General features: G+C 40.6%; 1 protein-coding gene across 1 annotated transcript in view; it reads left to right on the top strand.

Annotated features, from left to right (window-relative positions):
* The window catches only part of AGBL1 (AGBL carboxypeptidase 1), a 263632-nt gene that overhangs the window by 231008 nt on the left and 16936 nt on the right, over positions 1–15688 (top strand). The window contains exon 12 of the mRNA XM_076005332.1: positions 6024–6153. Coding sequence (XP_075861447.1) covers positions 6024–6153 — 130 coding nt within the window. The remainder of the gene's footprint in view (positions 1–6023; positions 6154–15688) is intronic.

The raw sequence follows: 15688 nt of genomic DNA, 5'->3' as shown, positions 1-15688 counted from the left end.
GTCTCAAGACATAACTTCAGAAACTTTACATTAGAGTGTTGACTATTTCAAAGGGAGTAATATTCATTTTTATTGAGGAGTAAGTTTTATATAGGGTCAAGTGCTATGGAAAAATGTGGATTAACTGATTACATGTTCTTCCTGGGTACAAATCATATCGTAGGGCTCCCTTTACATTGGCAACCTGGCTAGTTCACCCTTTAATCTGGTCTGAGCTGATCTTGTGATTATCTGAATTGTCCCTTGGGTGTTTGAATGATATTATGAAATCAGACTTGTCAAAATAACTTAGAGAAAACACATTTTAATCTTAACTCTATGGATTTTCAAATTGAAACATATGAGAGACTGACACAATAGTGGGAAAAATGGGGTAGGCAGGTGTGCATGTAGTGGGGTCACTCCAAGGTTTAGGAGCTGGCTGTGCTCCAGGTGAGATGCTAGAAATCCTAAATACCACGAGTTCTAGTTCCTGGAAGGGTGATGGTAGCAAATCCGTTTATGAAGTACGTGATTCCTTAGAAAAATGTTAATTTTCTGTCTTTCCTGAAGGTATAGGATGAAGCCCTGCTTCTTCACATTAATGTTTATACAGATTCCCCTGAGATCTTGGTAAAATGCAGATGAAGAGGTAGGGCTCAAGTTTCTACATACCTAATAGACCACCAGGTAACACTTTGCTCCTGGTGTGTGATTACACCTTGAGAAATAAGGGCAACTAGTTTAGATTTAGACTGACATAAATGTCAACCTTGTGTAATTTCTTTAACAAAGATGACATCCGAACCCAGGTCAGTTCTTCTGGTCTATCTTTTAAAGACTTCGACTTTCCTATTCCTTGGCTCTGGGATAATCATGCCTCTGGTAATCCAGTCCTGAGTTCCTGGGGATGTGGAGGAACACCTGGCTTGATCTCTTCTCTTCCCGTGCTCTTTTGATTAGTGGCTCTCTGCACACTTTGTGTGACAGAAATATCCTGAACATAATAATATGTCCCTGGCAACCCTAGTTGTTTTGAGCTTTAGAACAACAGTGGCCTTGAAGTGAAGTTACCTTTTGTTTTTCCCTCTGTCTTCTTTGTCTCCATCCAAGCAATGTTTGTTTGAACAGCTCTGGGCCAACAGTGCCCCATGCTGTTCTGCCCTGTTCTTCAAGCTTTCATGCGTCTCTTTGCCTTTATAGATATTCTCCTCCTGCACTCACTGCCTCCTGTTTCTAGGATGTGCAGTGAATGGTGAAACTGCTCGCTAAATCTCAGATGCGCTGTCTCTCTTTAGGCTCCATAGTTTGTTGTGCTGGAGGCACTGATATTATCAAGCCTGGCATTATTTATTCAGTCTGATGGGCACCATCTCTACATTTTTCAGTCATGGATGGATGGGAGATTTTTGAATAATCTTTTATTATGACTGTACCTTTATAGATTCTCTTTTGGCAAGCGACTCAGTCTTCCTCTTTCTTTCTCGGACTTGTGGTCCTTTCTTAGCTTCAGGAGTCCTGGTAGTTCAGGATATGTTTGTTAAGACTCTTGGTCGTATTACTCATTTCCCAGTTTCTGGGTGATCCCTGTTCTTAGCAGATAAATAAGACGCACAACTCATGTTCAAAGAGTGATTTTTAGTGACATCATTTCCCTTTAGAGTGTCTGGCCTTTAAGGTTATCCTTTACTCAAAATATAATTCAGTTGGTGGCTTCAATTCATTGACCTCTTAGCTAGGACTGGTGCTACTGAATCATGCTTTGACAATTTCAGCTGAGATGCTTTTGTTTGGTCATAACATGACCATATTTTCAGAGGCTTTCAGAGATCAGAGGCTTTTTCTTTTTTCTTAAGGGAAAAAATTGTCCCGCAAAAAAACTTCAGTTTTAAAGGTTAAAGACTTCCTAGACGTAGGCTGCAAAGGCCTAAAAAGATCAGGCTGATAACATGTACATGAAACAGTCAAGGTAAAGATAGGGACAGAAGTGCCTGAGCCTGAGTGGAGTTTGAAAGCTCCACCTAAAATCATTCAAAGTCAGTGCAAAACAATTCATCCCAGTTCTGGTTAGGAATCTTAGTTTTGCAACAACTCCTAGGATTGGGGCATCTAGACAGGGTGATCAAACATTCAGTTTACATTTGCTGAAGGGTTTCCTAGGATGCAGAAATTTCAAGGCTAAAACTGCAACATGCCTGGAGAAACTGGATATTTGAGCACCCTAGATCTGCCACACGTTGTGCATATAATCTTTGTCTTAAACTAGGTTGTATTTCAACTAAAGCTTTAAAAAAAGAGGAAAACTAGTTGAGTCAAATGCCTGTATTTGTGAATACCAAAAGGAAGTGGATGATTCTTTTTTGTAAATTTGGAGTTTTCAGTGGGGGAAAAATGTAGTTATCCCTTGGTATTTGAAGGGGATTGGTTCCAGGACACCCTTCCCTCCAACTGCAGACACCAAAATCCATGGATGTTCCAGTCCCTTGTAAAAAAATGGTATAGTACAGTCAGCCCTCCATATCCGCAGGTACGGAGTGCCAACCATAGCAATGATCACCATTTTATTCTTCTTGTAAGCAAAGCAGGACGTCAAACTCTATTTGAGAGATGACTGCTTTTCAGAAATTATAGGCACTGAATTTATTGCCAGCCAGTCATAGCTGTCCATCTGCTAATTCTCTCCACATAGAAGGAGCAGCTGTCATTTCAGAAATGCTACAGGAGATAATAAGATGGGGTGCATTTCATCTTCAAATGCTTAAAACAAATCCCCGAGAAGAGCAGCAACAGTTCTTCTGACTATGTGAATCTCTGATATTATTAACACAAAATGCCAAATGGATTTGGAGATTGAAAGCAAATGGATTTGCTTTAAAAGTAAAAACACTCAAGTTAGGATATAATACATATTGTAATAATCTGCAATTTCTTAGATACAGGAACTGCCAATGCCATAGAAACACATAGAGATACTCTCAAAATCATAGCCACACGTAGAGTGCTGAGTAGAAATACAAACATATGGGTTCCGAAAACCATACAACCTATGTATACCAGTGGAATAATTCATTGCCTCCAACCCTGCAAAACAAACAACAAACAAAATCTGCCTCAAACTAAGAGTTTTCCTAACTTCTATATGTCTCACATGGGCCCAATTTCTCTCCAAATCTATATACTTAGATATTCTTAGATGACATCCTCCCTCTTGTAGTGTTTAATAGCCCAAATTCCAATCAACAATCTCTATTGATTATTCCTTTGCAATTTTTATTACATGAATTATTTTCTATTCAGCCTATTGCCTCTACTGCCAAGTGTGCTCAGATTAGCTGGTACTGACCACAGCCTCTTGTATAGGGGCCTTAGCCAAGATTCTTCTCCCCTGCATTCAGCCCGTGTATAACTATCTGATTATTCTTCATCCATAAAAATGTTAGGATGAGATAAGAAACCAATGAAACGAAGTTGTGCTATGCATCCCTATTAGTACAGGTGTAGGTGAAGATATAGCTATAGATACAGATGTGGATACAGATGTGCATACAGTCATGGACACAGACACAAGTAGAGTGACAGTTATACAGATATTTCTCCATGGAGATATCTGAAGTAGATAGTATTTCATTTGCTCTTCAGAATAAACCTGGGAGGGAAGTAAGGCATATCTATTTTTTTTCCACATTTGAGAATAGTGACTCCCAAAGAAGCCCCAAATCCCATTCCTGGTGACAGCTGGGAGTTGGAACTAGGTCTTCTTATCCAAAACTTGGGCTGTTTCTAGTTGCTGTACAAATCTTTAGTTTTTCTATTTGGGGGAATTATAATCTAGGATTATATTTCTGCTATGTGGTAACCTATGAGCCCTTTCCATATAGATACTGCCTCTGAACTTGGTTTCCATGGAGCATGGGGAGAGAAGATGTAGAGAGAGCTGATGTAGAATTGTTGACTATTGGACACATACAGTGCTTGCATTTTCATTTATATAAGCAGAAATGCTTTTAAAGAGGTTCAGCTGATTTTATCTCAGTCAATGTTACAAAGAAAAACAAATCCCTGGTTGATGAGAATTCAGGTCAAGGCAAGGAGAATCACAGAGCAGTTAAAGAGAATCCTGAGGCTCTGGGATATTGTGCCTGTAAGAACCTTGATTTGAGAAAAGAAATTCCATTTAACACAGAAGACGTGCTCAGGAACAAGTCTGGGCCACCCGTTCCTTTCTGTTGCTATTGGCATTAAATATCTGCTTCATATTTTGTCTTCATCCTTAGTCCCAGGCAGAACAGATAAACCCTATTTCTAGATGTCATTGCCACTAAAAAGAGGAAGGGAGGGATCAAAGCAGGGAAATAATAATAATATAAAAAAGGTACAGAGGAAGATGCACAAAACCTACCATTTCTCAAGTCAAAATATTTTAACGGAGAAATTGGGATAAGTGATTAATCTAAAGATTTTTGGTTTCCAGTGAGCTGCCAGGGGGTCTGACAGGCAGCAGGAAGCTAATATTTAAAGATAATTTCAGAAATATGGAGATGAAAGAGTGGTAAAAGAAGGCTGAACTAAGTTCCTTCTACCTCCAAGGTTTATTGAAAATAGTGTTTTAAAAAAAAGAAAAACAGAAAATGAATCTGATTCTACATTTAAGTGTTAGTACATTTATCCATCCCAAACTATTTACTCAATACCATCTCTGACACAGTTATCATCTCAGGATTTTGATGGTGACCAAGAGACTGTCCTTGCTTCTAGCAAGTTCCTAGTCTAATGGGAAAGGCAAGAGAAGTGAAAATAAAAACCCACCCAAAATGGTTTCATAAGGACTCTGACAAAGGAGACCTCGGGATGCTTTTGCAACAAATAGCAGTAGAATGCAATGGCCTGGGAAATCAAGGAAAGTGTCCCTGCTGGGCTGTTCCCCTGAAAGTTGGATAGGTAGGAATGGATGGAGATGGGGTAGTCCTAGCAAGGGCCCCTCAGACACAATTGCTTAGAGGGAACTGTGATCAATTCCATGGAGCTGAAGTATAGACGGGCAAGGGTGGAGGGCTGGGTGGAGGGAGGGAAGTGTGCTGGAATGCTAGTGAAGGAGATGCTGTGCTGATGCCCCCAATCTGTAGCACTTTGCTTGTTAACCCTATCGAGTAAATAACGTCTTAGCAGAGCTGCTGTGAACTCCTGTGCATGGGCTGCACTGGTCATCTCCAGTGGGCTTTTAGGAGCACTCTACCTGACAACTCAGCATCTCAGTTCCCTCCCTCTGAACTGCCTTCAGTGCTATCACTAATCAGCTAGGTCACCTTGGTAAAGTAACTTGGAACTTTCCAATATGAACATTTTCACTCCTGCAATGAGGGGCTATATGATTTTGAGTTCATTCTAGCTCTCATATACCCTAATGCAATCTTTGACAAAAGGTACTGCGATTCTCCAGGAAAATGTCAAGCTTTCTGTGTTCTCCACCTGGCCAGGGAGGGAAGCAGTGTGACAAGGGAAAGGGAATAAGGGTTAGAGGCAAATAGACCCAGTGGAAAGCACAGTTCTTGGTTATGTGATCTCAGCCATTTATTGAATCATTTCTAAGCCTCAATCTCTTCATTGGGATGTGCTAATATTCACCTGGCATAGCTATTGGGCCAGCTGGAAATATCATATATAACACATACAACATAATAGATTGACCTCAACTTACTATCTGTGGAACCGAAGGACCCAGAGCCTAGAGAAATTTATTGAATGTATTTTCCATGAGTGAATGTAGTGGGAAGCTACAGTTCTCGAACTTTGTCTTAAAACTCTGATCATCCAATATTAAGTCAAATATGATTTCTAGTTCTTTCTGTGGCTGTGAACAATCATGGCACTTTGGGAGCTTAAATGACAGATCTGCAGCTTTCTGGACATCTGGAATTGATGCCAATTGGGCAGAAGTCAGAGGGAAGTTGGATTCATTAGTTTAATTGTCTGTATTGTGGAGCTTTATTTTCTCAAGTAATTTTCTTCTAAATGTGTATTTATTTGTGTATGATGTGTTCCTGCAGTCACAGATGCTCACTGAGAGGGGAAGATTTGAACAGACAGTGGCTGTCTCCCCAAGCCCATCTCCAGCCAACCATCTACCATGCCAAAGGACTCCTCTACTACCTGGGCAGCATTGGCCGGAGTCCTGTGGTGAGTTACTCACTTCCCTCTGCCTCCACACTCTTGGCTGTTCATTCTACTTTCCGGAAGGCAGATTATACTCTGCCATGGCAAAAATCCAAAACCAAAACCAAAAATAAAGGCCAAAGACCTGCGTAGGACAAGCTCAAAAGAGGATGTACTGATTTCCTAGGGCTTCTGTAATGAACTACCACAAACTGGGTGGCTTAAAACAATAGAAACTTAGCTCACATGTCTGAAGGACAGAAGTCTGAAATCTTCTCATTGATGCCAGCAATCTCTGGCATCCCTTGGCTTGTGGCAGCATAACTCCAACCTCTGCCTCTGTCTTCACAAGGCCATCTTTCTCTGTGTGTGTCTGTATCCCAATTTCCTTCCTCTTGTAAGGACATCAGCTATTGGATTACGGCCCACTCTAATCAAATATGGCCTCATTTAGCATTATTATGTCTGCAAAGACCCTATTTCCAAATAAGGTCACTTTCACAGGTACCAGGGATCAGAGCTTCAACATATCTCTTTGATGCACACAGTTCATCCCACAACACAGACAAATAATCAGTTCAGTACTCATCGGTAAAAACTGGGCAAGAAATGGCATTTTATCTTATTTCCTGGGCCTTCCTTTTTCTAATATTTCAGTTATTGAACAAGGAAGAAAATGTACATGAATATTAAATAATGTTTGGGAAAAATCCTCTAGGTGTTTATATCCATGTTCAACTAATGCTTATTACATTCCAAAGATGATTCTGACACTGTTCTAAGTACTTTATTATCCCAAGCCTCTGGTACTATACAATTTATTTAAAAAAAAACCAGGCCGGGCGCTGTGGCTCACGCCTGTAATCCTAGCTCTTGGGAGGCCGAGGCGGGCGGATTGCTCAAGGTCAGGAGTTCAAAACCAGCCTGAGCAAGAGCGAGACCCCGTCTCTACTATAAATAGAAAGAAATTAATTGGCCAACTGATATATATATAAAAAATTAGCCGGGCATGGTGGCGCATGCCTGTAGTCCCAGCTACTCGGGAGGCTGAGGCAGAAGGATCACTCAAGCCCAGGAGTTTGAGGTTGCTGTGAGCTAGGCTGACGCCACGGCACTCACTCTAGCCTGGACAACAAAGTGAGACTCTGTCTCAAAAAAAAAAAAAAAAAAAAAAAAAAAAACCAGACTATTTAAAATCAGTGACCTTGGTTTGAGATAAGAAAGAGGAAATGACAGCAAAGTAACCATGTGAAAATGCTCATTTATTAAATACAAATCGTGAACACACATGTCTGTAAACTGTGGAGGGGCATATGTCCAAACTTAAGAGTCCTTACTTTACCTGAGACACTTAAAATAGGGTGGAGAAGCTGACATATTGGCTAAATCAAATAATTATCTCTATCGCTAACCACTTTTTGAGCATCTACTATGCGATCAAAGAAACCAAAGGTGCAAGTTTCCAGATGTTCCTTTCCTTGTCTAGTGGAGTTGTATAAACAGTACCTAATTCACCAGCAACAATGTCTATTGCAACCACGCTCACCTAAGCCTCAGTGTCTAGGGTTTCTACTGAGGGTCAGCTATGTAGCCATAGAGTGCCCCACATGGCTAACCTTAGTTACTCAGTCTCTAGCCTCTCCAGATGTCAAACTGAAACCTCATGGCCCAAGACTCCCAACAAATATCATATTGTTACCATCAACCACTTGGCATGACCCACATCCCAAGTAAGAAAGACATTCATCCAGCAGAATATTCCAAGATGGTAAAGTTCATTTTCCAGGAGCCAGTCAAGGAACAGAACTTTCTAAGAATATGGAAGGTTTGAACATCCTAGACTTGCTGAGTTAATCCTTTATTGCACAGAGAGCAAAGCATTCTTTTCTCTTAAGAATCCTGGTTCTGCAGTGGTTAAAATATACAATATTTTCATGTTGATCTTGCCCTCCCTCAATCCTAGCAGGCACTGTTATCTCTGCTATCTGCCCACTGGAATCCAGCTCATGGCCTGCACAGCAGGGCACAAACCTCATGGTCAAAACATGGAAAAAGAGTGTCTCTCTGAGCAGGAAGATTTAGGCTCCAACAGGAGAGAGAGAAAAACTTAAAAGAGAAGAACTCCCTAACTGATACACATTTAAATACACACACACATTCATTCCACAACAACATAGGATTCCTCTCTGCTCTGACAACCTCTAATTGAAGAGCAGAACATTTATTTTAAACCCTGACAGGTGAAAAGCTTGTTTAAAAATATAAATAAACATTAATTAGCTATAAACATGACAGCCACAGACTTGTTTCCTGCTGGGACCATCTGAGAGGTGGGTGAGAAACAGCTGAGTACTAAATGCTATTCACAGTGTTACAAAGCTCTCTAATGGGCTTAACATCACCTTTTAGCTACCTACAAAGCTATATTGAATCAGTCTCCTGCTAGCAGCAGAAGCGTTGCCACTCAGTACACAAGCCTGTCCTGCAACAGGAAGATTTCTACTGCAACAAGATTGACTTTTGGGCTATCTGGTTGGAAATTAACTGTGACTCTGCCCAACCTCTAGCTCTTATTATTAAAAAAAAATATATTTTTTTTTCTGAAGCACTGGGAGGGTGCTGTATGGTTGCTAGGAAATCTCACCTGTTCTAGATGCTAGTCAGGCATTTGCCCATGAACTCCCAGGAACCAATGAGAATGTGGGGGGCTGTGAGAAAAAGCAGCACCCCGATACTACTGGGGATTCTAAATACCAGACAAATCACTTAGTTTATAGGCAACATGACAATATTCACATATTGTTTCATCCATCCACCCATTCACCCATCTGGGTGGTCATCTATTTGTTGCTTCTCTTACACCATGTGTGTGATTGCTGTGCTACGTGCCAGGGATAAAAAGCCAATTAAAAAAAAAAAAGATTGTACATTTTTTTGAGGAGCCCACAGTTTACTTTGCTGGAAAGTAGAGTCAGATGTAATGGGTGCAGCACACAGTCTGGGGGATGGACACGCTTGAAGCTCTGACTCGGGTGGGGCAAGGGGAATATATGTAACCTAAACATTTGTACCCCGGTAATATGCTGAAATTAAAAAAACAAAAAAACAAAAGAAAGTAGAGTCAGGTCTGCAAAGAAACTAGTGTGGTACAAAACAGTAAATACTGTAATAAAGGCCCACGTGCAGTGTTATAGAAGCAAAGATGAGGGGTAAGTCATTTTCTCTCAGGCTTATGGAAAAGCTGGAGAGAATGGAGGTGCCATTTGAGCTGGGCATGAAGGACAAGGCAGGGTTTCCCTTTGACTTGACTCTAGTAAGACTGAGAAATATTTTTTTTCCCTCAAAGGATCTCTTAGATCTTCTCCTTTGTGAAATTGGAAATCCAAGGAGTTCTCTGTATTTTGGGTCACTGCACAGTGCAAAAGAAAGCAAGCTTTTCATTTAACAGGTGGCAGGTACTCATATCACACAGACCTTCTTGTGACTCCTTCCCTATGTTCTTGAACCCGGATTTTGTGTCGCTTTTGTTTGTTAGAGAGCTTATATCTTGCATCCAAAAGCCCAAACACATAACAAACTTTGGTATATTCATACATTGGAATATTATTTAGTAACCAAAACCAAAACTCAAAAAACAAAACAGTGAACTCTGGATACAGTCCATAACATGAATGAATCTCAGAAACATTATATTGAATGGAAGAACCTAGACACTAAAGACTACATACTCTATGTTTCTATTTATGTAACATTTAAGAGCAGTAAAAGTAATTTATGAAGATAGAAATTAGAACAGTGGTTGCCTCTGTGGTAGGGGATTGAATAATAAGGGCCAGGAGGGAACTTTCTAGGTCAGTGGAAATGTTCTATATCAAAGAGTTAGTTACACCAAAACTCACTGAACTGTGTATTCAGGATCTGGGCCTTTCATTCTAGATACACATTTATCTAAATACAGAAAATTAAAAACAAATCAGAGCAAAGTAACGGATCTTTAAAATGCAGATAGGAGACAAAGGGGCTCCCCCAAATAAGACTGACCAACATAGAGACGTGCAAATCAAGTCAGGGAAAACATCTCTACCAGGACAGAGTAAAAAGGCTGTGGAAGGAGATCTGTTTAGAAGTCAGAAAGATCTTAAAGCTCAATAGTACTCCATGGTATACATATACCACATTTTATTAATCCACTCATGAATTGATGGGCACTTGGGTTGTTTACACAACTTTGCGATTGCGAACTATGCTGCTATAAACATTCGAGTGTAGGTGTCCCATTTGTAGAGTGTCATGTGATCTTTTGGGTAGATGCCCAGTAGTGGAATTGCTGGATCAAATCGTAGATCTACTTGTATCACTTTAAGGTATCTCCATATTGCTTTCCACAGAGGCTGAACCAGTTTGCAGTCCCACCAGCAGTGTAGAAGTATCCCTATCTCTCTGCATCCATGCCAACATTTATTGTTTGGGGACTTTTTGATAAAGGCCATTCTTACTGGAGTTAGGTGATATCTCATTGTGGTTTTGATTTTCATTTCCCTGATGATTAGAGATGTTGAGGATTTTTTCATATGTTTGTTGGTCATTATTCTGTCTTCTTTTGAAAAAATTCTGTTCATGTCCTTTGCCCATTTTTTGATAGGGTGGTTTGATTTTTCCTTGCTGATTTTCGTGAGTTCTAAATAAATTCTAGTTATCAGCCCTTTATCGGATGTGTAGCTTGTGAAAGTTTTCTCCCATTCTGTGGGTTGTCTGTTTGCTCTCTTGACAGTTTCTTTGTGCAGAAGCTTTTTAATTTGATCAGGTCCCATTTATTTATTTTTGTTGCTTCTGTGATTGCCTTTGGGATCTTCTCCATAAATTCTTTCCTAGGCCAATGTCTAGAAGAGTATTTCCAATGTTTTCCTCTAGAATTCTAGTAGTTTCACACCTAAGGTCAAGTCTGTTACCTGGCGTGAGTTGATTTTTGTGAGAGGTGAAAGGTGTGGGTCTTGTTTCAGTCTTCTACATGTGGCTATCCAGTTTTCCCAGCACCATTTCTATTCAGCTTTAAGAAACAATGGTGATATAGCACCTCTTGTATTTTCCTGGATAGAGCTGGAACCCATTCTACTAAGTGAAGTATCTCAAGAATGGAAAAACAAGCACCACATGTACTCACCAGCAAATTGGTATTAACAGATCAACACCTAAGTGGACATATAGGAATAACATTTATCAGGTGTTGGGCAGGAGGGAGGAGGGAGGAAGGGATGGGTATATACAAACACAATGAGTGAGATGTGCAACATTTGGTGGATGGTCACGCTTGAAGCTCTGACTCAAGGGGGAGGGTGGCATGGGTAATACACATAACCTTAACATTTGTACCCCCATAATATGCTGAAATAAAAAAAAAGTAAAAAAGAAATCAGAAAGATCCAGCTGGAGAGAGGGCAGGTAAGCAGAGAAGCCCAAAGAAGTAGACAGGCTCCACAGTCAGCTAGCAGGAGGTACTGAATCTGTTTCTGTTTGTGAAACTCCCCATAAGAGCGGGAGGCAAGGCTGGTGGCTGAGGGGGAAGTTGGGCATCACTTCCAGAGTAAGAGAAAGCCCTTAGGCTGTAGCATGCTTGGGGAAAGATGGGTGGACAGCTTCTTTCGAGCGGCCATGTTACAGCTGGCCTGGCCCTTGTGTTGCTCTGAAGAATTGGGGCTTCACAATCAGGAGAGGTATTGATTCCTATCCTCTCGGCTCTCCCTGTGTTAGTGCATGTTGGTAAAGGGATTTCAGTGCTCTTTGAAGAGCTCATTGATTTCCCTTTACAACCCATACAAACTGGGCTGCCTTCTGCCAGGAGACAGGGCAGGCATATTTTGGTTTTGTCTTTCTCTGGGGCCCAGTGGAATAGAATTTTTAGCTACTTAAATGATTTCCTGGTCTTATTTTGTCCCTTTGGCCTGTGTTTTTTAGTTAATCAGCTTCTTTTAAAAGAGACACAAAAGGAGAGGGAAGAAAAGGGATGGCATGTCCCTTCCTATAACCCTTGTCTCCAAGGACCTCAGGTATTTTATTACACACTATTTTACCTCCACTTTATTCCTCAGAAGTGGTAGAAGAACAAGTGTTGTTTTTGCTCATTTTCATTGACTCATGCTAAAGTACTAAATCTAGAATTTCGCTTTTTTAGCATTTGAGGATATGGTAGAAAAAAACAAGAACCTTGCTGCCATAATGGAGGGAAGGGACAGAATGCCCGTGGAGGTCCTAGGTGAAAAAAATTTAAATTTTATTTTATATTCTTTTATTTAGAATCATTTTCATGCTATCCGAATAAACATTAAACAATGCTTCTTTAACATACCAGAAACAATGCTTTGTGTGTATTTTACTGATACAAATAATCTATATTTAAGTGAATGCTAAAGTTTCTCAGATAACCTTAGGTTGAAAAGCAAAGGGCAAATTTACTGCCCTGACCCACCCCAAGGGTTTACCCAGGCAACGTAGAAACCTGTTATAGGTCCAAAATCCTAGTCTAGATCTCACTTTCTGGTGAAGACAGGGGGCTCAATAGCCTGTGTGTTCTGATTGAGTTTAACACACAAAATGAATAGGTGATGCTTCTACCCTGAGAGCTTCGGCACCTGTACCTGAGTGAGATGGAAGGCAAAGGCCTCACCCAGGGACTGTGTAGAATGGTGGCATCCAGGTTGCTGCTTCTCTCCCTTCAATGTGTAAAACTGGGGAAAAGGAACAGCTCAAGTTCCTGAGAAAGCTGCCAGGAACCCACTGCACATGTGCCCTCTCAGGCGTTAAGCTGACTGCTTGTGGAGGGAAAGCCGGGCAGAGATGGAGAGCAGAAAACACTGAAACAAGACCTCAGGCTAAGTCTGGTTGTTCACGCTCAGATTTGCTAATCGGCAGTCTTGTTATATTGCTCTTTATCGCTAATAGATCAAATGTTTTTAAATGTTTTGTTTTAGAGAATTTTAGAATAAGACTGATCAGATTTGAGATATAACACATCGTTTTTTAATGGGTAGCCATGGACAAGTTGTTTAACCTCCTTTAATAGAAGTTGAATCTTGGTAATTGGGATGATATCCTCCTTTGAAGACTTTTTATAGATTATAGATGTGTGTAAAATCTTAGCATGGTGATTGGTACATGCCAGATATTCAAATAAAGAGTAGGTATTAGAATTATTACTTACCCAAAGGAGGTTAGATACAAAAGAAAGCCACACTAGACTATATGTTTTTATGTTGATTTACATGGGCTCTTTTAGTGTAATAGAAATATTTTGGAAAGAAGGATTTTATAATTCACAACACTGGGATGGCAGAAAACCTCCTCCAGCGTTTTACAACATATAATAAATGTCCCACTGTAGGCAGACTCATGAAGAGTTGGTTATTGGTGCATTCTGCTGGGTTTAATGTGAAAATTGTCTCCACAAATTAGCTAGTGGAGGGAGCAAAAACTACCTATAAGTAAATGCTGCTTTTCTGAGGCCCTGTTGGAACTTTGGCCCACAATGGCCCAATTTAAGTGAAAGTCTCTGACTTTGGGAAAGGAAGCGGAGCGTAAAATCCCCTTTCAGGTAGTTACAGGAATAAATTCTGCACGTGCCCCCTGTGGTTAATCTCAACAGGATGTTGCTGATAATTCAGATGAAACGCTTGCTAGGCAGACCTCATAAGAGGTCTGGAAAACAGGGTCTTGCAAACTGGGCTCTTGGAAGGTAATTGAACATATCACCAATATTATTTCCTTTATAGAGATGTTAACACCACTCAGGAACTTGGGCTGAATGCCGTCTGCATGATGCTGCGCACAAACTGGAATCTCCAGGGCTTTGGTGAGCCTTGGTTGGTTTAATTGGAAGCATTGCTGTTTTGAGTTTCTATCACATTCTCCAGAATATGTCTCCTCCTGACTCCAGCCTCGCTTCATCTTCCTGTGGCAATGCATAAATAATGCAGAGGTTTGCTGCTGGGAAGCAGGAATGAGACCCAGATGTCAGGAGTGGAAAACACAGCAGCTTAAAGCTGGCAAATCAGAGCCGCCGTAAACACAATCAGGGATAAGTGAGCCATGGTGGGGTGGGACCACAACTAAGAGAGGTGTGTTTGAGATAGAATGGGTAACTTCTCAAACAAAGGGCCCAATTAACTTGCAGAGGAACCAGAATAGGACCAAGAGAGGGAGGGAAAAGAAGGGGAAGGCATGTAAGGAGCATAGCAACGTGGTTGTGATCAGCCTCTTTGCTGAGCAAGAAAGGATGGAACTCACGTTTGCATGAATTAAATTAACCTTGCAGTTTAGCTTAGACAGCAATGGATTGGAAAAGGTCCTAGAGAGATGCATAATCCAATCCACACCATATACTTTGCTAATGAAGAAACTGAGACACGGAGAGGGCTACCAGTTTCGCCAAGGGCCAGAAGTTCAAAAGTAAGCACTCCAGCTCAAACAAAACTAAATGAAACTACATAAAACCTTCAGATCTGCATTTCTTCCTATGTTCCTTGACCTGGGAAAAAGCAGTCACTGCTCATTCCCTTAATCCAAAGATCCAGGTATTATTCTTAACCTCTTCCTCTCTGAGCCTCTAAATCCATTCAGTCTGCAACTCCTATAGATATTACTTCCTTACTCACAAAAATTCCTTTCTCTACACACTAATATCTGCTGCCTTAAGCTAGGTCCTTGTCATCTCTCTAGCCCGGTCTCAGTCCCTCCGATCTTAACACTTCTAATGATCTGATAGGGTTGCTCCTTGCTCAAACCTTTAAAGGTTCCTTCACCCACCTTCAACAAAATGTCCTAACACCCTAGGATGGCATACAAGTGCACTGATGGTCTGACTATTGCCCACTGCTACAGAAACCTGATTAAGTCTCCTTTCACTGTATGCTCTTATTCTAAATTATTACAATTCCTCAAACCCATAGCTCCTTCCTCCGAATTTTCCATTTGCTTAGATAGTTTTCACTCAGTAAGAATCATCTTAGGTTTAAACTACCTTGGCAATCCCAGAAACACCACATTACATGCCTTGAAGGGGTGCCATTCATTCGGGGCACAGTGTGATTGGTGCTCCTAAGAGGTGCGCAATATGCCCTTATTTGCATTCCCAGAGAATCCTGGACTTACGTCTACCTCAGCAATCCTCTCACTGTACTATGATGACCTGTTGGCTCCTGCAAGAGGCAATATGGAAATGAAAAGTGTTTTAAAACATTGCCTCTGGGTTAGGGCAAATTGGGCTTTAAAAATTTTCTCACTTATTCGCAGTGCAAACTTGGGCAAGTTACTTATTTTATCTGAAATTCAGTATTCTCAGCTGAAAACCAGTCATCATGAAAGTACCTACTTCATCGTGAGATAATCTATATTAAGTTTCCAGCACAGTACCTGGAGTCTTCAATAAATTAACTATTATAGCTATTATTGTTGTTGGTATGGGGAATGGTACCATGCTATATTAACATTTTAGTTTCTCTTGCCACATAACAGGCACTTAGTTAATATTTGTTGAATCAATTGATTAATAAGCAAAATAAACCTGTGG

This window comes from Microcebus murinus, chromosome 7 (assembly GCF_040939455.1).
Source record: "Microcebus murinus isolate Inina chromosome 7, M.murinus_Inina_mat1.0, whole genome shotgun sequence".
Taxonomy (NCBI): Eukaryota; Metazoa; Chordata; class Mammalia; order Primates; family Cheirogaleidae; genus Microcebus; species Microcebus murinus.
This window is presented reverse-complemented; position numbering and strand designations above follow the sequence as displayed.